Below are 22,621 nucleotides of genomic sequence, written 5' to 3'. Positions count from 1 at the left end.
GCTTATTGCAGCATTCATTGCCACGGTACAGTACTTGTCGAGCCAGTTTTGTGATTGAGTGGCATCAAGGGAAAGGAACTAGCCAGGTGGCGAACCTTTAACGTTTCTTCTTGTAATAGCTTGGTTAAAAAGTGAAAAGCAAGGTTTTGATCACCAGAGCACCAGATGCAACCAGTGTGGGGTAGTAAATATGAATGGTTCCTACAGTTTCAGGTTTTCTTCGTATTTCACTTAACTGGCAGAATTATTCAAGAGGTTGTTTAATTCTTGAGTTGAACTATTTGACTCCCCCACACTTCACTTTTGCTCAAGATTAAGCGTTTGTCGAGTATTGCTCACTGTTCGCTACTGTTGGCTGCTGCCCAGGGGCCAGATCCCACTGTGGTTCCGTTCGGGAACCAGTTCCTTTCGGTCCTTCTCATTGGCCGACCGTCGTCATGTCCGGCGTGACGAAAAACTTCCGGAGGCAGCTCCGCGTTTTTCGTCTATGTCACGGGGTGTGGCCACGGCACCGAAAGGAACCGTTTCGCCTGCCGGCACAGGAACCGCGGCGAGTAGGTCCTCTTCGCGGGAACTGCTGTCAATAGCACACAGACGGTGCCGCGCGCGCGCATGCGATCCCATCTGCCGACATGAAGAAAAAACATGCACCAAAAGAAACGTGAAAATATTTGTTTACTGCGCGCTCTTACTAGTATTGCGACTTCTTATTAAATAATATGTATTACTATTTATTTGTTATATTTGATTTCTTTTTAAAACAACCTATATTTTAGTGTACGGCCCCTGAAAAATCCAGGCAGTCGTGGGCCAGGCTCCCGCAAGGTCAGGCGCTCACCGATTGGCCGTTCGCTTTCCCTTCTTTCTCCCCGTTTAGTTCGCTGTCGTCATTTTTACATCACTCCGTAAAGGAACGGTTCAGAGACAGAAGCGAAGTAGGATCTGGCCCCAGGTGGCAAGGTGCCATTCTGCTTTTCCACACCCACTGCCCCCAGGGTGCTGTAATGACATCTGATTAGCCACACACATGCTGAAGGCACATAAAATTGCTGATACATGCTGGCAAGGCTCTGATTTGGATGACCTAGTAAAGCTGAATTCTCATTGGCTGAACAGTTCAGGCGGTTTTGATTAGCTCGTGTGGACAGCGCAAAAAAAAAAAAAAATATCTGCACAAATTTGTGCACATGGGTGCAAATTCTGATGTAAAGTGCAAGAAAGAGCAAAGACACAAAATAGGCTCAGAAGAACAGGAAATGTTGTTTCAGCTGGGCAGGAGCAGTGTAACATTTCATATGATTTGAAGTCTGGCTCTTTTTAAGTTTTTTTTCTTTTTCTGGAGCAGCCTTAACTTGTTGACATATCATTTCTTGTTTCCAGTGAAATTAATTATTTTTCAGCCTAAATAGCACATTCAGGCCCTAAGAAAGACAATTTGTTAGTTTTCCAGTGCAAAATACTTTCGGTTGATTTTTTGCAGAGATGTGCAAAATTTCATACAAAGTGTCGTGATTGATGTAAACAGCAACATCGAAATCGCGCGACTTATCAAGTAAACACTCGAAGTATCATGGAAATGATTTCTATTTTGAAGGTGCACATCGTGCTTGAAATTGGGGGGGGGGGGGGGGAAATGGCGTTACTACCGGTGGAAAAATATGTTTGCACAGAAATGGCGGACAATGTGCTACTCCACTCACTGTTTCACGAAATATTATTTCCTGTGTTTGCAATATGGTGCAAAAAAAACAGCTTAATTGTGCGATGAAGGATGTAAATTTACTTGAAACAAAGAAATCAGTGCTAGTTGCAGCCCACTTTTAGAAAAAGGTGCGAGTTCACTTTGTACACAATTGTGTGCATAGCCTGCCAAAGGTTTGAGCGAATATTTCACAGAGATCCTGTCTGGTAAGAGTTAATTTTGCCTGGGAAACCAAAACCCTCATTAACTGAGTAGTTGATGGCAGGGGGTGTCTTTTGGATCTCTGAGAATATATTACGCCATAGCGTAGAACCCTCACTGAAGCGAAACCCGGTGCCGTCTGGAGAAATCCTGATTGGCTGGCAGGCAGTGATATTGTCGGTGACATCACCAGAGGGAAGCAATACCATTGGCTGGACCGGACCAGGCTCATCCGTGTAGCCTCCACGTGGCAACTTTGGCAGGGAATGTTTCTGCATTGCCAGCATGTAACGGAGGAGTCACCTTGTGCTTGTATGCGACATGATCCTTCAGGCACATGTATTAATTAAGCAGAAGAGAGAACCAGTCATGCTTACCTTGAAGGGAGTCTAGTACAGTGCACTAGGCTGCCATTGTTGTCTTCCAGTCTAGTGCAATTTAAGGATGTCTTAAAGCTTTGAAACATGACCGCAGCGGTGGCCGAGTGGTCTGCTCATCCGCCAGGAGGTCTGGTGTTCGATCCCTGGTGCTGCTGGGTACCCACCAATGATACAGTGGGTACAAGCTCTCCCCTGCCTGGTGCTCGGCTTCTTTAGGGCGAAATGCTTGGGAAATGGGGTCTTTGACCCCACCTTGAGTCAGAGAAAAAACCTTGTGCCATGTAGTTGAGGGTTCAACGGCATACCGTCTGGTCAGGAATCATGGCTTGATGAGATTCACTGGCGACTGACCATGGCCAAACACAAATGACGTTTCGGGACGTCCAGCCGGTTGCTCATTGTGAACAAGGGAGCCGTGGCGCTCCTGAAACGTCGTTTGTGCTTTGACCATGGTCAGTGGCCAGTGAATCTCATCAAGCCATGTGCCATGGCGCTCTCTGGCCACAGATGCCCTTATGCCACTGAACTTGATGGTGATCATGAAAAATTTGAAACATGATTGTTGCTTTTGCTGTGGCATGTGTAAGGCACCTGCGGCTTTCCTGTTTTGCGAAGCCCTGTACTTGCTAGCTGTGGTGTGTGCCGGCTCTGGTGCATTGTATGCCCTTGTGTGGTTGCAGGGTGCGGGATCAGTGGATCAGCATAGCACCTGCTGATGTGGTTCTGGTGGAAGGAGTGCTCCTATTCTACTTTCCGCGTTTGCGAGACATGTTCCACATGAAGCTCTTCGTGGACACGGACCCGGACACGCGGCTTGCCCGCCGAGGTGACCGTCCTTGCCTGGCTGCTCCTCCTTCTGCCTGCTTTGTCCCGGCAGACCTGCTTGAAAAGAGCAAACATCTGGCCACACTGTGTCAGTTTGGCTATGCTCGTGAAGTGCGCTACTGCAAGCTGGGCAGTACCGATTCAGAAAAATGCATTTCCAAGTTGAGCAACTTGATGAGATGAGTGGTCCCGATGCAGAAGTTATCTGCTTGTGTGTGTGGGAGCTAGTGCTCTTTGTTACAAGTTGTAGCTGCCTCGCCGCGGTGGCTGAATGGTCACGGCGCTTGGCTGCTGGCCCGAAAGACGCCGATTCGATCCCGACTGCAGCGGCCGAATTTCAATGAAGGCAAAATTCTAGAGGCCCGTGTACTGTGTGATGTCAGTGCATGCTGAAGAACCCCAGGTGGTCGAAATTTCCAGAGCCCTTCACTACGGCGTCCCTCATAGCCTGAGTTGCTTCGGGACGTTAAACCCCAATAAACCAACGAACCAAACAAGTTGTAGCTGACTGAATGCTGCATATGCATGATTTCAGTGAATGGCAAAAGAAAGAATCACTTTTGGATTTGATGCTTAGCACCCACATGAACCGGCTTTTGCTATTGGACCAGGCTCAAGCTTAAACTCAGTGCCTGAGTGGTGTCATCTATTTTTCTCAACTGGGAGGGCAGAAATTGAAAGCAAGTCAAGTTGCTTATGGGCCTAGTTGGTTTTCCATGTTTGACTTGATTAGTGCACTGCTCTTCGGTATGAAAACCACACAATGCAGATAGGGCGCTGCTTGCTTGTATCCATTTTACATTGTCTACCATTGTCCTCAGATTGGATTTTGAAATGGGACGTTAATGGTAAATTAATATTTGTGCACAAAAGCAGTGCTGTTGGCTGTGAGGCATAGTTGGAAATGGATTAATTCCAACGTCCTGGGACTGTCTTTAGCACTCACAAAAATCTTGGTTGCCTCCTTTGAGAGGTGGCTGGCTCAGGTCGTGGACTTGTGCTGGGCAGTGAAGTGCCATAGGCCCCGCCTTTCTTGTACCCACTTTATTTTTGGACTACTGTAGTCGCACATGGGACCAGTATGCAGCCAGTCACGGGCGTTCACTCCTGAGGGGGCCGCATGCCCTTTCTTCTCCTAGGCAGGAAAGATCCCTGGGGCCAATTTAAGGGGGTTCTTGAAGAAAAAATTTTTATTAAGGAAGTTACTGTTAAGAAATCTTCAGGCAATATGTATTTTTGTGTGCTGATTCTAAATATGTCATTTCATTTCATGTAAAACAATTCCTTGAGCACTAATGCATTTTTATGCAAGTATGTTGTGAAGAGTTTTGAAGAAAATTTGCTTCAGGAAAGTTGCTGAAATGTGTGCCATTGGGTTCTCTTGACACCAAGGAATGCAATAAGGGTAAAATTGCCTTCCTGCCTATCATAGAATCTAAGTTATAGGGTTTTGAAGTTGTCGCTTCAGAAATAAGACGAAAAGTGTGTATTCCTGTTTCTGAAGTGGCAGCTTCAGTACCCTATAACTCAAGTTCTATGATAGCCAGGATGGTAATTTTACCCTTATTGCATTCTTTGGCGTCAAGAGAACCCAATGGCATACATTTCAGCGAGTTTACCGCAGTAAATTTTCTTCAAAACTCTTTGCAAAATACGTGCATAAAAATTGCATAAGTACTCAAGACATGAAGTTAAATGACATATCTAGAATCAGTACACAAAAATACATGTTCCCTGAAGATTTCATTACTATGACTAGATTAATAAAATTTTCTCTTCTTCAAGACCAGGCTTGAAAAGAAAATTAACTGCTGCTTGCGTTTCTTTTGGTTCCTCATGACCCACCAGCATGTGTAGCGGTATCAGATTAGGTTTGCCATGAAGGTCATGTCGTAACAGAAGGCTGTGACCACCCCAAGGTCACCAGTGTGAGTGCAGCATTTGTGGCAAAGAGTCAAGTCCCTCCCGAGGAATGTGAAAGACCGGGGAGCATCCTTGCACACCAACAACGGGAGACGCATGGCTGGATGTCGGCCGGTGCATTGGCATGCCCTGCATTGCTTCTGTACCTTCCAATAAGTTTCATCACAAAGACTGCTACTCTCACATTGGTGCAGCAGAATATGTTGGTGTTGATAAAAACTTGCACTCTACGTTTTCTGCATTGCCAAGTAGGCCCTGGAAATGTTCAACACTTTGCGTCCCCCTAATCTGTGGCATTCTAATAGATGCCTGCTTAGCCTGACTTGTTAAAGAACTATAGGCACTGAATTTTAGTTGCGTGTTTTCTTCTTTCAAATGAATTCGCTAGACGTTAGTATGCACTGTCCGGATAACCGTGTGGTATTTGTTTACAACCACTAAATAATTTATTCTTCAATATCTTCTCTTGTGCTGTTTCAGTTTCGTCAACTGAACAATGACTGTGACATCTAATTGGACTTTAGTCCACCTGAGGCCCCAAAGAAATGCAATATAAATGCTGATATGCAGTTTTAATCCCCTAAAATGCTTCAAGAGCTGGAATGACAACAAACAACGTATCAGCAGACATATTGTCACGTAGGTAAGTAGCCTTGCGGGCAAATCAAGAACGAAGAGTTGAGCACCGCAGCGGTCAGCAAGAACGGCCGAGGAGGGAGCGTGAGCCGCACCCTTCTTCCTCCGAAATCTTTGTTGCCCTCTTTAGGGCTGGTGGCAATATGGTTGTTTCTTTCCTGATCCTAAATCCCACTGCATGTCACAGCCATTGTTCGGATGACGAAACCAAAATAGCGCCAAGAAGAAATTCAGGTTTCAAAGTATTTAGCGGTCATAAGCGATTATCATGCAGTGATTCATGTATATTAATTTCTAACGCATCATTTGAAATAAGAAAACACTCAAGCAAAGATTTCGTGTCTATAGTTCTGCTTTCCGAATGGACAGTGGCTTCAGGTGTCCTGCTGTCTGTCGTGGCTCTGCGGCTGCAGGGGAGCTGTTATATACAAGCCCTGTTGAATGAGCCAAACTTTGTCGGAGAAGTGCGCTTTTTCTTCCCTGGCACGCTCTTGCAGCTCGGCGACCAAAGTTGATGCATGCTAATCCAGCTTGGTCAGGTGGAGAAGGTGCCCGAAATGAGAGCATTGAGCTACACGTGTCCTATCCTTTTGCAGTGCTGCGTGACGTGAAAGAGCGAGGCCGGGACTTGGAGAAAGTTCTGCACCAGTATACAAATTTTGTAAAGCCTGCCTTTGAGGAATTCTGCTTGCCAGTAAGTCCTTGTGCAATTCATCAGGTTTTGCTGGATTTGAGTCGTGGCTTTTTCTGTATGGTTTTCTTTTGAGGCAGCAGTGAAATTATGTCCATTTTTGCTGTTTGTTTCTGTGTGTTTTAGACCTTCTGTTATAGAGTGCACTATTGCAATACTGCTGTTTGCACTAGGTGACCGTCATCTCTGCTACTAGACGAGGCTAGTTTAGTTTGTTTCCCCCTTTAAATTTTTGGTGGCAATTCATTATATCATTCAGTGTGTTACCGCTCAGCTTTTTAATTGCATTAAACGCATGACTTGCTTTGCGGATTAAAAAATATGCAAAATAGTGGTATGTTTCATTTCATTTCCTGAATTTTTTATCTTAGGCCTGTTGCCATAGGTTTTGCTGCCTGAAATTTATAGCTGCCATCAACGGTGTGTTAGTTTTCACTTCATTTGCGTCTTGTGAATAGTGTTTGGTATTTGAACAAGCTTCATGGAAAAGTGTGTTTGAGTGATGAAATAGCTGTGCCATTTTGTATGATTTTGGGCGTTGTTACAGTGAAACCTCATTATAGCGAACGCATAAAAATCATAAAGTAGTTCGCTATACCCGAAATTCGTAATATAAAATTTCTTCACAAACGCGCGCAACAGCAGCTCAATTCAGTCATTGAAGGGAGAGCGACTCTGGTGATCGTTACTAGAGGAATGGAGAGACGTTTTCTCAGGTCTTGGTGGCGTTTCGAAGGCACTCGCCGTAAGGGACGGAAAATGAAAAGAAAATTGGTTTTAAGGAAAGGAAACGACACCTGTCTCTCTCATATCTCGGTGGATACCCTAACCGCGCCCTAAGGACCTTCAGGAAAATGAAATGAAAATTAGTTTTAGGGAAAGGAAATGCCTGTCTCTCATATCTTGGTGTACACCCGAAAGGAATGGACACCGCGGTACCTGACTGTAAAGCAATCTTCTAAGACAGCACCGTGTTCGTCTCCTGCTCCGCCTCTGTACAGACAGTGTGTGGACGGCCGAACGCCTCCACCGTTATCGTGGTGCTCCCAGTGCATTAACCAAGCCTTTTCTCTTGTGTATCCAGGCTTAACCACAGCTAAGCCATTGCCAATTTTTTATGTGTGGAACTGTTTTTGTCTGCATTCCGTAGTTTGCAGTGCGTGATTGTGTGCTCTGTCTTTTGCGCAGACCAAGAAGTATGCTGATGTTATAATTCCCAGGGGTGCAGACAATGAAGGTTTGTGGCTTTGCATATGTTCTTTTGCTGAAAAGGTGTTATTGAGGGCAGTCCACTGTTTGTCTTATAGACAAAGGGGAATTTGTTTTTTGCACAGACTAACAGCTTAGCTTAGAAAGCCGAGCAGAGGTTGTATGTGCCACTGTCATTTCCAATCTTTAAAGAATGCGTGCCGTTATGAGGCATGAGTTGCTGACCAAACTGTGAGCCTATCATAGTTGCTGTCAGGAAAGCTGGCCTGGGTCAGAAGTTGGCTTGGTACCTGTTTGAAATCCTTACTATATTTTGGGGCTGAGTGCATATTTTTTTAGTCAAAAGTGCATAGATGGCCTTCTGACGCATCATGCACAGCTGAGCAGTGAAGAAAGATAGCTGAGCTGTGGCTGGGCTAACTGTGGGATTAAAGAAGTCATGTCTGTTCCAGATTTTTGCCGTTATTTTGATTTTAGCATGGAATGAGACTCCGACTGGGGCTAACTATGGGATTAAAGAAGTCATGTCTGTTTCAGATTTTTGCCGTTATTTTGATTTTAGCATGGAATGAGACTCCGACTGGGGCTAACTATGGGATTAAAGAAGTCATGTCTGTTTCAGATGTAGGGAAGGCAGCACGACTTGCGTGGTAGTAGTGAGGGTGAAGGAAGGGGGTGATAATTGACTTCCAATAGTTGATAGCTTCTCTTATACACAGTGCATTAAAAAAAAAGATACTTGCAGGAACATACTTGCACGGTAGTGCTCTTTCATGTTCAAAGCATTTTGTAGCATTGTCACAAGGTGCTTTGTGTGTAATAATGAAACTGTTAAACTTGAGGATGTGTTTGTTTGTTTTTTGAGGCAACAAGTATGCTACAGCGAGCGGTAGAGCATGGTGTTACTGAGCTTCAGGGAGTTTAGTTTGCATGCAAGATGAGTGTGCTTGTTCTCTGAGAGCCTAGGGATGCATGCAAACCTAGCTTCAGAAGTTCAGCGAATGCAGATGAACATTTCAAGTCCAAAACTAAAGCTTGGATTTCCTTAGCTTAATTGGACGCCCGTGCCGTCTTCTTTCTTCTGATTGTTCCATGTGCGCATCCCATCTTTCTAATGCAGTATGAACCAACTTGCCCAACAATGCATGCTGCTTAATTGGTTAAGCTAAGGGTGCTTGCAGGCCATCTGATTACATAGCTTGAGCCAGCTGGGGCGAAATGTCTGCGGAGTGTTGTGCAGGTCTGTACTAGGCACAACAAACAGTTGCAGCCGGCTCTAGGATGGCTGGCAGCCCTAGATGGGGCCCTGCTGTCCTGAAAAGCCCTGCACGAGATGTGAAGAGTGGACGGGTGCATCTGCTGCATTTTTGACCAGTACATAGCAAGTACATAGTAACATGCAGAAAACCAAAGTAATATTCAACAGCCTAGCAAGGGAACAGCAGTTCACAAATTGGTAGCCAGGTGCTGGAAGTAGTAGGAGAGAATGTTTAAGGCAGGTGGTGACAGCCGATCCGGATCATGAGAGAGAAGTAACTAGAAGAATAAGAATGGGTGGAGCGCATATAGTAGCAGGTTCTCTCAGATCATGAATGGCAGTTTACCAATATCCCCCAAGAGAAAAGCATACAACAGCTGTATCTTACCGGTACTCACCTACGGGGCAGAAACATGGAGGCTAACAAAGAGGGTTCAGCTTAAGTTAAGAACAACGCAGCGAGCTATGGAAAGAAAAATGATATAGGTGTAACACTAAGAGATCGGAATCGGGCAGTGTGGATGAGAGAACAAACGCACGTTAATGATATCCTAGTTGAAATCAAGAGGAAGAAGTGGGCTTGGGCAGGGCATGTAATGCGAAGGCAAGATAACCGCTGGTCCTTAAGGGTAACGGAGTGGATTCCCAGAGAAGGCAAGCGTAGCAGGGGGCGGCAGAAAGTCAGGTGGGCGGATGAGATTAAGAAATTTGCGGGAATACGATGGCCGCTACTGGCAAAGAAGGGCAGGGTGAATTGGAGAGACATGGGAGAGGCCTTTTCCCTGCAGTGGGCGTAGTCAGGCTGTTGATGGTAAACAGTATACATGATGGCGGACAACAAAAAGTTACAGAACAGGTACAGAGAAGTGTGCTGTTGTCCTGTGTCTCTTTGCACAGTTCTGCCATCATGTGTAGTGTGGTTTGAATGTGCAGCAGGCCAGCTCAGTCACTAGCACCTCTCTGCTGATCAAGGGGGTGAAAACCAGAGTGAAAGCTCATGGATGTGGTAGGGCATCTCTTCTGACAAATAGCTGATTGTAGTTCGAGATGTGAGCCCAAGGTTTCGAGGTATTTAATCCAGTGAAGATAGTTTACTGCCAGACTTTGCTTGTAGTAATAGTTAAGGGTATGTTGTGGTCCTAGATTTTTGAGGAAGGCATTTTTGATAATGTCAACTACAGTAAAACTTCACTGATACATTATTGAAAAAAAGAAAGCGAAGAAAAAAAAATCTAGAAAAACATATGATCCAGAACACCTAATTTTGAAAAATGTAACTGCTGAATGAGGTAAAAAGCATTTTATTCACAATTTGGTTTCATAAAAACTTCAGTTAGCATTTCTTGGCACCAGGTGTGAACAACTCCTTTTCTGGTGCTCGCAGACTTTTGTCCATATTTGTGCTACCTTAGGTATGAAAGGAACTTCGAAAACGCCCAGTCCATTGATGGCAGTGGTGAAAGGATCCGAAATCTCTGTCATTTTTGGATACTTTGTCCCCTTGCACCTATGAATTGCTGGAAAGCCGTCACGACAGCTGTCTGCCACAGCGCTCTTCCTCTTCATGTAGTGTCCTCCAACTTTTATTAATTTGAAAGCCTTACTAGGCTATGTTGGCGGCTTTCTGTCATCAAAACTGTGTCTGCAGCGATTGTGGGAAATTATAAAGAGGTATCGTCTCAAAAGTGGTTATAATTGAAGGAGGATGAAGTGAGGATGCGGTGCAAAAGTTGTGGTGCCTATCGGATCATTAGTTAATTAATTAAGAGCTGAAAAAGTGACCAAAAGTGGGCTTGGTCGGACCTGGAGTGGCGCGGATATCGCCGGAAGTGTGGTGCCACGTGACACACCATGTGATGTACCACATGATTCGCCCACATGACTGGAAAGGTGGGCGGAGCCAATGCGCGGCGCGAAATTTGAATGTCCGAAATGAATACCGAGGTGAAACGATGGGGGGTTTGGAGTTCATCAAAATGTAGTCAATATTGAATTATAGAAGCGCCAGTAGTAAATGAAGATGAATTAAAGTGCATAAGGGTGAATTAAGGTGAATTAATTATAAATTAAGGTGGATTAATGTGGGTATAATGTGGCTTAATGATACATTGGAATGAACTAGAGGTGAATTAGAATAAATCATTTGTGAATGAATTGGGAACTAAATAGATTAATTGTGAATTTAATAGATTAATTGTGTCAAAATTGCGAATTAAGCAAATTAGGTGTGAATTAGATGAATTAATTGTGAAATAAATGCGATATAATTATAGATTAAGGTGCATTAAGTGTGGTTTAAGGCGAATTACGTGATTCGATTGTGAGACACGACGTCACAATCGACACAGAGGCAAAGAGGACCAGTGAGATGTGGTGAGGAGCTTCCGCATTACTCCAGTGCGGTTTTCACAGTGCCCTCTAACGTTTTTAGTTAATCAGTACCCCTGTCTTGGTGACTTTGCATGGGGCACATTTGAGCCCACACTCTGCTTTAGCTGGCGTGGACGTCTGTTCGCCCTCCTAGCTGCCGGACACCCTGCCAGCACCCTCTTAGAGTCCCTTGTCAGTCCAGAGTGTGGCTTTGAAAGACTGCACTGTGATGTAATGTCCCCGGCTAAGCTCTAAATTTAAAGTGACATCTGCTACCATGGTGCCTCTTGTGAGCCTCACTGTTGCACTGCTCTTCGTGGATGCTGCAAATTTCCGCAGACTGAGGCCGTCATCTGCGCCCTGCAACAGTTTTTTGCCAAGTAATCATGCCTCAGTGTGGCATAAGGGGCTGCCAGCGGGGTGACCGCCAATCTGTCCAGCAGCCAAGAGGGCCCAGAAACAGACACGCCAGCTAAAGCAGGCTGTGGGCTCAAATGTGCCACATGCAGTGTCACGGGGCACTGATTGACTCTTTCGCTACCGCACCATAGGCCATAGATAACCGACATTTTAAGCCTGCCACCAAAAATTCAAGTTGGCGCTCCTGGATAAGCTGCGCCAACTAGTTTGCTACTTTTTGTTTTTTAATTTTCTAACACGAGGAGGGCGACGTGAAAAATGAACCTCGACCGGACGTAGTCCGCTGGTCAGTGATCACGGCATCTGTTTTGCCGCGCATTCCTTAGTGGCGAGAGGCCACATCAAGCACTTTAGTTGGCTCTGGTGCTGCCAATTTTTTTTTAGAGCAGCAGTGGCGAGTTAGAAAGTGATGTGGAATGATTGGATCTCAGTTCTGATAGCGAGACTTCGTCTTTTGGAAGCCGGGCACATCAGTGCGTGCTCGGACGTGATCCGTTTTACCATTCACATTGTAATTTATGTAGTGCGCTTGATTTGTAGAGGATGAGAGTGGTTTTGTTTAGTGTTCTAGGGTCTTTGCAACATGTTGCCAAGATATTTCACCAAATGTGCCAGCATATTTTTGATTATGACGACGTCAAGGAAGGCCACGCCCCCTTTCCACTTATAGAACCCATTCGGTCTCCATCTTTAAGGGAGAGTTTCCCCATTTTGCCTGAAGGTTGAGTCATTGCGATGGCGTAGCTGCAGTTTTTGGCCAGGACAGCTAGAGGAGACACCATTGAGATGACTGCGGCCGTCTCACAACCTTGGTTCAGGGTGAATGTCCCCGTTGGTGGGGCCTTTTCTCTCTCGGGGGGGGGGGGGGCATCTCCTGTATTTTCTGTATCCCCGACAGTATTACCTGGAAGAAAAACAGTGCAACTCTGTTGGGCATTTTGGATGCTCTCTTATCAATAAGGTTTTGCTGTACATACACATGTGTATCAAGGTATCACATTTGCAGACATCTATGAGGGGATGTAACAAAACCTTGCATCCTTTGAAGAAGCGTAGCTTGTTGGGCCAGTTGGTGCATGGTACGTAGAAAACCAGCGGAAAGGACGCGTTCACAAGAAGTACACAGGACAACGCTGGAAACACAACTGAAAATTCTTTACTTCGCCAACATCAGAACAGGGCGCACATGCGCGAGAGCACCACAAACGCTGTCAAAACAGCAAACACAAAACTGATTAAGCGAGCGAAGGTTGCATGTGGCAACCTATGTCCCATTCATGAAAGTGTACTCTTTTCCCGTGAACCTGACAGAGCTGTCGCTGACGCATTCACTTCCTAACTGCTTGATTTTAAAAGCTTCTAAGATTTCTCGTTCTATCTGTGTTTTGCCGCGGCCGATGATTTTTACATTATGGAACAGAGGGGTGCAGTCTTTGCAGTGGTTGCAATGTCTTGGAAGATTTGCTGTGTTGCCTGGCTGCAGCAAAGTGCGGTGCTGCCTCATACGGTCATTGACGCATTGACCCGTTTGACCTATGTAGGCCTTACCACAGGACAGTGGGAGCGAGTAAACAACATCGGTTGTGCATTTGATGAACATGCTCTGGTGTTTAACATTACATTTCTTTTACACTTTCATGAATGGGACATAGGTTGCCACATGTTTCTTCGCTCGCTTAATCAGTTTTGTGTTTGCTGTTTTGATAGCGTTTGTGGTGCTCTCGTGCATGTGCGCCCTGTTCTGATGTTGGCGAAGTAAAGAATCTTCAGTTGTGTTTCCAGCGTTGTCCTGTGTACTTCTCCTCCTTGTGAATGCGTCCTTTTCGCTGGTTTTCTACATACCTTGCATCCTTTGTGTAGTGAGATAATCTTCACTGAAACTTCATTTTTATATGCTTTTCTGTGGTGTCAATACGTTCCCAAGGCCTTCTTGCTTGTATGAAGGATTTCCTACAAAATTTGCACGTATTCCGTCTCACCATCTTGGTTATTATAGCTCTCAGCACATGCCAAGAGCAGTGGAAGGTGCGACTGTTATTCCATGACCATGCGGTGTTTGATTCGGTTGCAGTGGCCATCGATCTGATTGTGCAGACCATCCAGGAGCTTCTGCACCATCACCACAGCCGGGGCGAGCCCCTGCCCCGGTCTGGCTCATCCTTAGCCAAGCACCCCCACTGATCCCCTGTTGTGTGTGTGCTGTAGTAACTGTGTGCTGTAGTGCAGCATGTGTGACATTGCGGTATTAGGGGGTACGTTGAGTGCTTCAGTGTTTGCCGCGCGGTGCTGCGAGTTCTGATGCTTAGTTTTGTCGTGTTACACTTCGCAACAGTGGCAAAATGCTGGGGCTTTAATGTTTTGCATTCTGAAGCACCTGCAGGTTACGCAGAGGTGTGGTCAGTGCAATGCATGCACTGTTCTCAGCTGGGCTGTGTGTACTTGAGTCAGTACTCAACAGAGCTTTGTTTCTGCTTGATTTATCGAAACTGTGCAATACCACATATCATTGTTTGGAATGGGAGCTGAGAGAGTGAATTCTTTACTTGTAGGCCAACAGGTCTAAGGCGTTTAAATTTTGGATTTAGACAGAGCTTTATAAGCGGTGGATGAGTGTTGAAGGGCCTCTGACCAAGGTTTGGACATTCTAAATAAACAAACACAGTGTAAAATACTCTGAGTCATGCGCAGCCCGAAAAGCAGTGGAAATTCAGATCAAAACCCTTTCAAGCTTCTTTAGTGAACCAGCAGCAGTGACCTCAGAAACTATTCGAACGAATTACTATTTGCTTCGCAACCCAAAATTTAATATTCGTCCTTTCGTGAATAACAGCGCGAACTTTGACGAGGACAGATATAAACGAACGGCTAAAAGAACACAGCAACAACGTGCATAACACCGTGAAAGGGAATCTAGGCGTTCACTGCAGAGATTGTGGAAGAGTCTGACTTCAAGAAAACCAAGGTGATAAGTAAACACAAAAATCAGCTAACGCGTAATATCACTGAAGCGGAACAAATCACCCGGTCAGCAGAATCTTGTGTCAGCAGCCCCTCCTTAGCACTTTCATCTAAAGAATTGTACTTTTTATCGACATACTAGGGATATATTGTATGGCTCCTTCAATATCATGATTGAGTGTGTATGAATGATGAGTGTGTATGATTGAGTGTGTTGTTTTCCTTTATTGTTTGGTGGCCACCCATTTATTTTCACTGTCCAAGCAATAAAATTTTCAGTTGCAAGTCAGCGCCCGTCCATGTGTCTTTCTTCTGTCCTCATCCAAGTTCGTGCTGTTATTCAGGAAAATGTCGTACCAACTCGCCCTAGCTTCCGCTTTAATGTCTTTAATATTCATACCCCTCTAGTATTTTGACAACTCTGTTTCAAGGTGATTTTTTTCCTTCCAACTGTCGCATCCACCAGCAGTGAAGAAGGACAACACATCACTGCAGTTATATAATGAGTGCAGCATTACAGGGGCAAAGTCCAATGAGTGAGGAACTGAAGGCCTTCGTTTGCTCTTTTCTCCACCACAAAGCTGTGCAGAAAAACTGCTCGGGGTGTTCCTGACATTTAGCTAGCGTTTTCGGACAATGCCCACTTTGGTTTCCTTTCTTCCCGTGAAATTAGGCCCACTTGGTCCCTCCTGTTTGTACGTGAAGTGTTTATGGTTAATGAACCAGAGCACCATGTTCTGGTGCACAGTATATGTAGAGTGCCCAACTGTGCTCCCTCCTTAGCCCTTTAGCTGCAAAGGATAGGGTGTGCAGTGGTGCTCTTTGCACGTCTGCTCAAGTGCCGCATTTGGAATTTTGAAGTACAGTGTGTTGCATCGAGGTATGTGGGCCTGTGAGTAAAAATTCACAGTGGACAGATTTAGTGGCACTGAAGGTTCCGACAACCAAATGAAATATTGAAGTACTGTGGTTTGTTATGTTGGTGTTCACTGAAACTGCAGTTATGGCTGCAGTTTTCCAAGCATCACATTTGTTGCTAGCCCTTTTGTTTCTGATGAAGTAACTGTCTGACTGAAAAAGGTTTAGAGTGTTGCTGTGCGAAAGCTCGTTAGTGGGTACGTGGCCTCAAAGCATGTTTAGTGTCGGTCAGCATGACATGAACCGACATTTCACATGACTGCCAACTTTTTTTCATCTAAAGTGAGCAGCACTGGGTTGTAGGATTAAAAGGTGGAACAAGCGCAGCCACATTTTTTTTACATCGCTGTCTTCACATGCTCCATCTGTACTTGCATGAAACACGATGTCATGGAGGGCATTTGTTGACAACAGCGGTAATCAGTTTTCAGTGATAAGTTTTGTTTGTACTGACAACAGAGGAGAGCAGCTTTTTTTTACCTGGCGCTGCATTTAATGTGCAGGGGTGGTATTCTCCCGGTGTCGCCTTTTGCGGCATGTCGCATTCGCTCGTCGCTGATTGGCTCGAGCCGCGGTGACGGCGGTGTGACGACACAGACCCGCCTTCCTGCTACGTCATCGTGACGTCGCCCCAATTTACTACGCTTAGTCGAACAACGGAATGCGCTGAAGCGATTCGCGCAGGCGACGTTAGCGTACGAACGCAATCGGCAGTTGCGGCTTTTGCGCCCTTGGCGTGAAAACATGGCGACGTCCTTTCAAGCGAGAGCCGCCCGCTTCAGCCAATTCAGCAGTCCTTGCGATTCCAGTCGGCATGTTTACCGGCAACTACTGGTGTTGTTACTTTTCGCTATGACTTACCTTGCTTCGACGATAAAGTTTAAGCTGCAATTCAGCCTAGTTTTTTAGATACGCTCTCGATTCTGGAGCGCGCAAGCCTAATGGGACCTCCAGCTACACTGCTACCGTCTGCAACTGCCCGAAACGCAGCCGAAACCTAGCACAACCGTCCGGAACGAAAGAAAAATAGATTTGGAGCTTTTTCGTTTTATAGACTTAAATGAAGTAAAGCGAGTTTATATTAAATTTGCAAATGTTTTTTTGAACATTAGACGTCATGTGATGGCAAATATTCTTGCTATAAAAGATACGAAACTACTGCTGCTAGTGGATCAGCAGTGGTAAATTGTCGCTCCTCGGAGTGAATGAATGCACCGCAGACGAAAGTGCCGGCGGCTTTTTCCGTTTCTTCTAGCATCTGTAAGCACTTTTTCAGGCCCCGCCCATATGCGACATGTCGCAAAAGGCGACACCGGCAGAATACCACCCCAGGAGCTCACACAGTGGTCGGGCAGTGGGAGAGCCTTAGCAGTGGTCCACATTGTGGCACCTGACTGTGGCGCCTCACGTAGCCTGTTGGTGCTTTGGGGTGCGAAAGTCTACTTGTAGCTAACCTTTAAGGTGCTGCTGTCTACCGAGTCACGTAAATGGGCTCTCTGAATGTGGTGTTACTTTCACCTGTTGGAAATCAGTTTCACAAAAATCTCGTGTGGATTCGCGCTGAATCTTGATGCTGAATTTAATTATGAATTAGTGGTATTTTTGTGTTGCAGATGTGTGATATGTCACAATTGCTTTTTCTTTTTGCTTGTAAATATTTGATGTCTACAGTTTTGTCTGTGGTCATACATGTGCATGCAAGAGGAAGCAAGACGTAGTACAGCCTACAGAATTTGAAGTGAGGGCACTTCAGGATTCTTGGGCACTTTGAACTAGATGTATCTTGGTCAGCTTGACCACACGAGGATGTCTTTTGGGCAGTGCTGTTGGACCTTTTTGGGACCACATTTTGTTGAGACTTTTGCCTAATGCTTTTCGGCCATTCAGAGGTATACAGATTGGTTATCACAGCTGCACCAGTGCATAGCTATGTGAGCAGGGTGGACCCCTCTGTGAAACGTGTTTAAAATTTCATGAAATGTCAGCTTTGGCAAAGGCACTTTGATGTCTCCATAGCATCTGGGATTTTATTATGAGCCAATGAGAAAGCTCCATATTTATCGTTAACACAAACTTCTCAGGAATATAGGTGCAGTAACTGTCTCGCTCTCAGTGGGCGTGAGGGAAAGAATAGAGGGAAGAAAGTGGCATTATAGTGGAAGGTTCCGGATTAATTCCAACTATTTGATGTGATGTCAGTACATGTACTGACGTCACACAGAACATGTTAAAGCCCAGGTGGTCATAATCAATCCAGAACCCTCTGCTGTGGCACCTTTTTCCCTCTTCCTTCGTTCACTAAGAGTGTACAGGGTGTCCCAGCTAACTTTAGCCATGGTATCCTGTGGCATTCTAAGACGTCGCGACGAAATGCTTAATATGCTGGCCATTGTGTGGAGTAAGTCGCACTGTTTTTGTATTGTGCTTAATTAACTACCTAATAAGTCAAGATTTATTTACCAACTTCGCAGGCAACAAAGACAGCCAAAAAATTCCAATCAGAAAGTTGTAGAATGGGGCGCAAAACGTTGAATTGAACAGTTCCTAACTGTTCCATTTGTTACACACTATTTTTTTTTTCGCTCATTGCAGATGCCCGCGAAATACAAAAAAAACTAAGTGACATGCCCACTTGCGTGCCTCGATTACAATGCTCTCAAATGTTCCGCATAGGAATGAACAGCTCATTTAGCCTGGTGTGCTGCCACTTAGAAAGCGACAGGGCAGAGACCAATTAATATTGACTAATTATTTAATTAAGCCCAATACAAAAAATAGAGCGGCTTGCACCATACAACAACATGGATTCGGTCGCTTCATGTTCAGGTGCCTGTGACAGAGCAATATGCCATGCCTGTAAAATGCACAACTGCGCATGTATCCTGCACAGACCGCTTATCGCGCGTGTCCTTAAATACAGCTGCGTGGTGGAATAAAGCGTCTTTTCTTCCCTGCTGCTCGTCTCGTTTACATGGTGTCAGAAGTGGCGCCGGCAGTTCGTTTCTGCCGTGCAACGAGCTGTAGCATGTGAGCCAAGTCGTCACGCTAATGACCGGCGAGTGTCCCCGAGACCCCAGTTCGAGGCAGCTGGTCTTCCAGAACGCAGCCACAACGTTGAGTTCGACGCTGCTACCTCCACCAAGGCCTCTAGACGCTACAGGCGACGTTTTCGACAACTGGACTGTCTGGAAATGTGAGTGCGAACTTTTTGTAACTGCGACGAAGCTGAACGAACAACCTCCCAGATGTTCAGGCTGCTACTTTTTCGATGGCTATTGCCGAAGAGGCAAGGCATGCGTGCCGTACCTTCAAGTTTGAAAAAGAGGAGCAGAAAAAAGGATTTTGAGTCTTTAATCCTGAAGTTTGAAGAGTATTACAAACCGGCCACAAACCTCACGTTCAACGAGTTCCGGTTTGGTTCCAGGAACCTGCGGGATGGTGAGTCATTCAACGATTGGCTCACGGAGCTCAGGACTGTCGCGAGGCCATGCGAATTTGGAGAACTTGAGGACAAGCTTCTACGCAGTCAAATAATCCTTGGTATGAGAGACAAAGAATTGCAGCAAAGACTCATCTCGGAAAATCCATCCTATGCCAAAACAGTAGAAATCTGTCGTGCTAAGGAACACGGTAAAGAGCAGTTCGCGCAGATCCAAGCAGCAACCGTCCCGCCTTTTGCACCAGGAAGAAGCATAGACGTGGTAAAAGCAAATACGACCGCATGCTCAAGATGTGGCTTACAACAGCACAAAATTGGAAGGTGTCCTGCATTAGGGAGGTATTGCAAGAAATGTAACATCCGAAATCATTTTGCGAGTGTGTGCCGCACGTCCCGCTCGTAAGCGCCACCAGAAGGACGGCGCATACGGCAAGTAGACATGGCCGAGGACGAAGGATATTTTCTTCAAACGTTGGAAGTTCATGCAGTAGTCGGCGATGAGCACTGGTCAGCAACGGTAAATGTCGCCGGTGTCACAGTGAAATGAAAGATAGACACCGGAGCCAACTGTTGTGTCATGCCAGAAACGATCTTTCGAAAGGTAGCAACAGCGCCAGCGCAAAATTGCTCGGCTACATTACATACGTTTTTTGGCCACACAAGAAAGGCTATTGTGAAGATAAACCTTCTCGTCTCTAACAAGACGCAAAGTACAGAAGCAACCTTCTTCGTTGTTTTTCAAGGTATGCCATTTACGTTGAGCAGAGATGCTGCGGAGCGCTGGGCCTGATACAGCGCATAAATGCGGTCGACGCAGAATACTCTCAGGATTTCATAAAGGAATTTGAAGACGGCTTTCAAGGCCTAGGACAACTTAAGGATATCACCTATCACCTGTAGCTGAAGCCCGAAGCACGAGCCACCGTAAAACCAGCAAGAAGAATTGCTGTTGCCCTGCAAGAGCCCCTGGAAGCAAAACTAGATGAAATGGAACACGACGGCGTCATTGCAAATGTGACGGAGCCGTGCTCTTGGTCCAGTTATATGGTTGTAGTGCAGAAAAATGGAAAGGTGCGCATATGCTTGGACCCTTCAGATTTAAAAAAGGCGATTCTAACAGAACACTACCATGTGCCTACTTGGGAAGACGTACTACCGCGGCTGCAAGGAGCCAATTTTTCCACCCTCGATGCGGCGTCAGGGTTTTGGCAAATCACCCTTGATGAAGAAAGTTCACGTGTTTGCACCATGAGCATTCCCTTCGATCAGGTACAGGTTTCTGCGGATGCCATTCGGCATCACATCGGCACCAGAGGTTTTCCAACGCGCAATGCACGAGGTGATTGGAGGGTTGATAGGCGTTTTTCTTCGATTGCTCGTTTTTCTTCGATATTCGCAAGCTTAATCAGACATCCGCTGCTGCTGTAATTGATGCAAGTGTGGAAATATTCGCGACGCATGGCATCCCAGCCAACTTGTGTAGTGTTAATGGCCCTCTCTTTGGCAGTGCAAACTTCCAATCTTTTATGAGTCAGTTCAACATCAACCACATCACTTCTAGCCCATACTACCCTCGGGGCAACGGGTTGGCAGAACGTGCCGTTCAGAAAGCTAAAAAACTGCTCAACAAATGCCCGTTTTCCTCCCTTGAATTTTACAGTGTGTTGTTGGAATGGAGGAACACTCTGAGGGACGAACGTCTGCAATCCCCTACTCAAAGGCTAATGGGACGTCACACCAGAACACGACTTCCGGTCCTCAACTGTCACCTGGAGCCGAAGATGATCCCCACCGACGCTGTTCGACAGCGACTACAAGAAATAAAATTCAGGGGGGCACTTTGTTGACCGAAAGTGCAGTGAGGCAAAAGCCTTAAGTGCAGTGTTGCTGCTTGTGTCACTGATGTGTGGTTAAGATGTTAAGCTTCGACTCAGAGCGGAACGTGACAGCGTCTTGCAACGCTGCCAGAGAGTCCATAGAATTCCATCGCCCGTTCGGTTCTATGCCTTGCTCGTCGGTAAATTGGTTTTTGAGGAAAGGAAATGTATATGCCTCTCGCATCTTGGTGGACACCTAAACCTCGCCGTAACGGGAAGGGAGGAAGATGGGAGTGAACGAAGACACCGTATTCACTAGACGCGCCTTTGTTCATTCCAAACCATCGAGCTGGCATGGCGGAGTGGTAGCGTGCTCATCTCGCACTCTGGAGACCGGGGTTCGATTCCCAAGCTCGGCCAATTTCCTACTCGGTTTTATTTATTTATCTGGCCTGACTAGAAAGGTTAATTAGGCTAATTGGTTAAGTAAGCAATTAACTAAACTCAGTCCCACTTATTTGAAACATCACTATACGATCCCTTTAATTGGTTGCATGGTTAGTAGCCAAAGTACAATTGGCCCCGTTTGAAATTCGCGCACTGTGACGTCACGACCGTTTAGACCAATTGAAAAGCGTGACATTTCTGTCGACAACAGCTGCTTACAACGATGAGGCATTAAAGGCTTCCTTCCGCCTTAAAGGGAGACTGAAGAACTTTTTTTGAAAATCCGGCTGGCAGCGGCGTCCTATAGTTTTTCATGCTGTATGCTCGAATATTGCATCCAAATAAGGCAAAAACAAGCGCGAATTGCCTTTTTTAGCAGAAATATGCGGCCTTTGCCGCGGGGCACGCCGCCGCCCGTGATTGGTCAAGAGAGGTCGTGACGTCACTTTGAGGACTGGAGAAGCTGCCGATGCGGATTCGGCGCTGCGCTGAGTGCAGATCGCAGTTTTCCGTGGCGTTGTAAAAGCGAATATGGCGACTACTTTTTTACTGACCTCCAAAGAAAAGGATACCACAGTTTGTTCATTCCACGTATCACCAGACAGCAAAAAAGACACGAGCCAAAAATTCTACGCCTAGCACAAGCATACGCTAGCGTGAAATACATGTATGCAGACCATGCGTATGTAAAAGGTGCCAGCACAACCTCGGCTGGTATTCTCGGAAAGGAAGGGGTGCGAACAATACCACCGGACACCTCCTGGCTCGCCCGAAAGAGCGTCATCCTAAAGAAAAGGCCCAAAGCGCTGTGTACAAAAAATCCTATTCTCACTACCCAGGGTAGGTTGGGGCAAGAAAGTACTTCAAGGAAACGATGAAGCAGCACAAAGCTGATGTCAAAATTAGCGAAGCGCAGTGGCCAAGCACTGCGAGGCATATGACCACAGGATATTGAAGGAATCATTGTGCGCTGGAAACCAAGGTAAATATGCGCACAAGGCTGCTGCTTCACTCGTGGCGCGTTCAGCAGATGCCAGAAAATATTAATCGCTGCCTCGGAAACGTTCGCCCTTCCTAGATTTGCAGTTTAGGTTCAGTGAAGTAGTGGCCAACTATATGTGTGTTTAAAAGCCAAGCTAGCTGCAACTCGTTCGCTGCCACAACTTGATGAAGAAACCGACTAAGATAGCGAGACATGGTGTTTTTTTTTGTTGCAAAAACTTGGTTGGCATTCATTTCTCTGTTAAATTTGCATCCGAAATCAGAACGTCGAACGCTTTCATTTTAATCGCTTAGCTACGATTAAACGAGATGACGCATATGAAGAGCTTCGATGCTTGCTTGCTTTGCTTTATTGTGTTTTGCTTTGTTTGCTTGCTTGCACACGTCGAACCGAGTATAAAATCCCTAACCGAGCCTTGCTGAGC

The 22,621-nt window shown here is 45.8% G+C and overlaps 1 protein-coding gene across 4 annotated transcripts in view; it reads left to right on the top strand.

Moving 5' to 3' along the window:
* Uck (Uridine-cytidine kinase) overlaps nucleotides 1–18,448 on the top strand; it is a 40,102-nt gene extending 21,654 nt beyond the window's left edge. For all 4 annotated transcript variants that reach the window (XM_089562787.1, XM_089562788.1, XM_089562789.1 and 1 more), the window contains 4 exons: nucleotides 2,964–3,109; nucleotides 6,264–6,361; nucleotides 7,547–7,595; nucleotides 13,687–18,448. In XM_089562787.1, the coding sequence (XP_089418913.1) occupies nucleotides 2,964–3,109; nucleotides 6,264–6,361; nucleotides 7,547–7,595; nucleotides 13,687–13,796 (403 nt within the window). In that variant the 3' untranslated portion in view covers nucleotides 13,797–18,448. The remainder of the gene's footprint in view (nucleotides 1–2,963; nucleotides 3,110–6,263; nucleotides 6,362–7,546; nucleotides 7,596–13,686) is intronic.
* The last annotated feature ends 4,173 nt before the right edge of the window (nucleotides 18,449–22,621 follow it).

The sequence above is a fragment of the Amblyomma mixtum genome, chromosome 10, assembly GCF_055824585.1.
Source record: "Amblyomma mixtum isolate Tamu chromosome 10, ASM5582458v1, whole genome shotgun sequence".
Lineage (NCBI taxonomy): Eukaryota > Metazoa > Arthropoda > Arachnida > Ixodida > Ixodidae > Amblyomma > Amblyomma mixtum.
The sequence above is the reverse complement of the archived record's forward strand: the minus strand, read 5'-3'. Positions and strand labels throughout refer to the sequence as shown.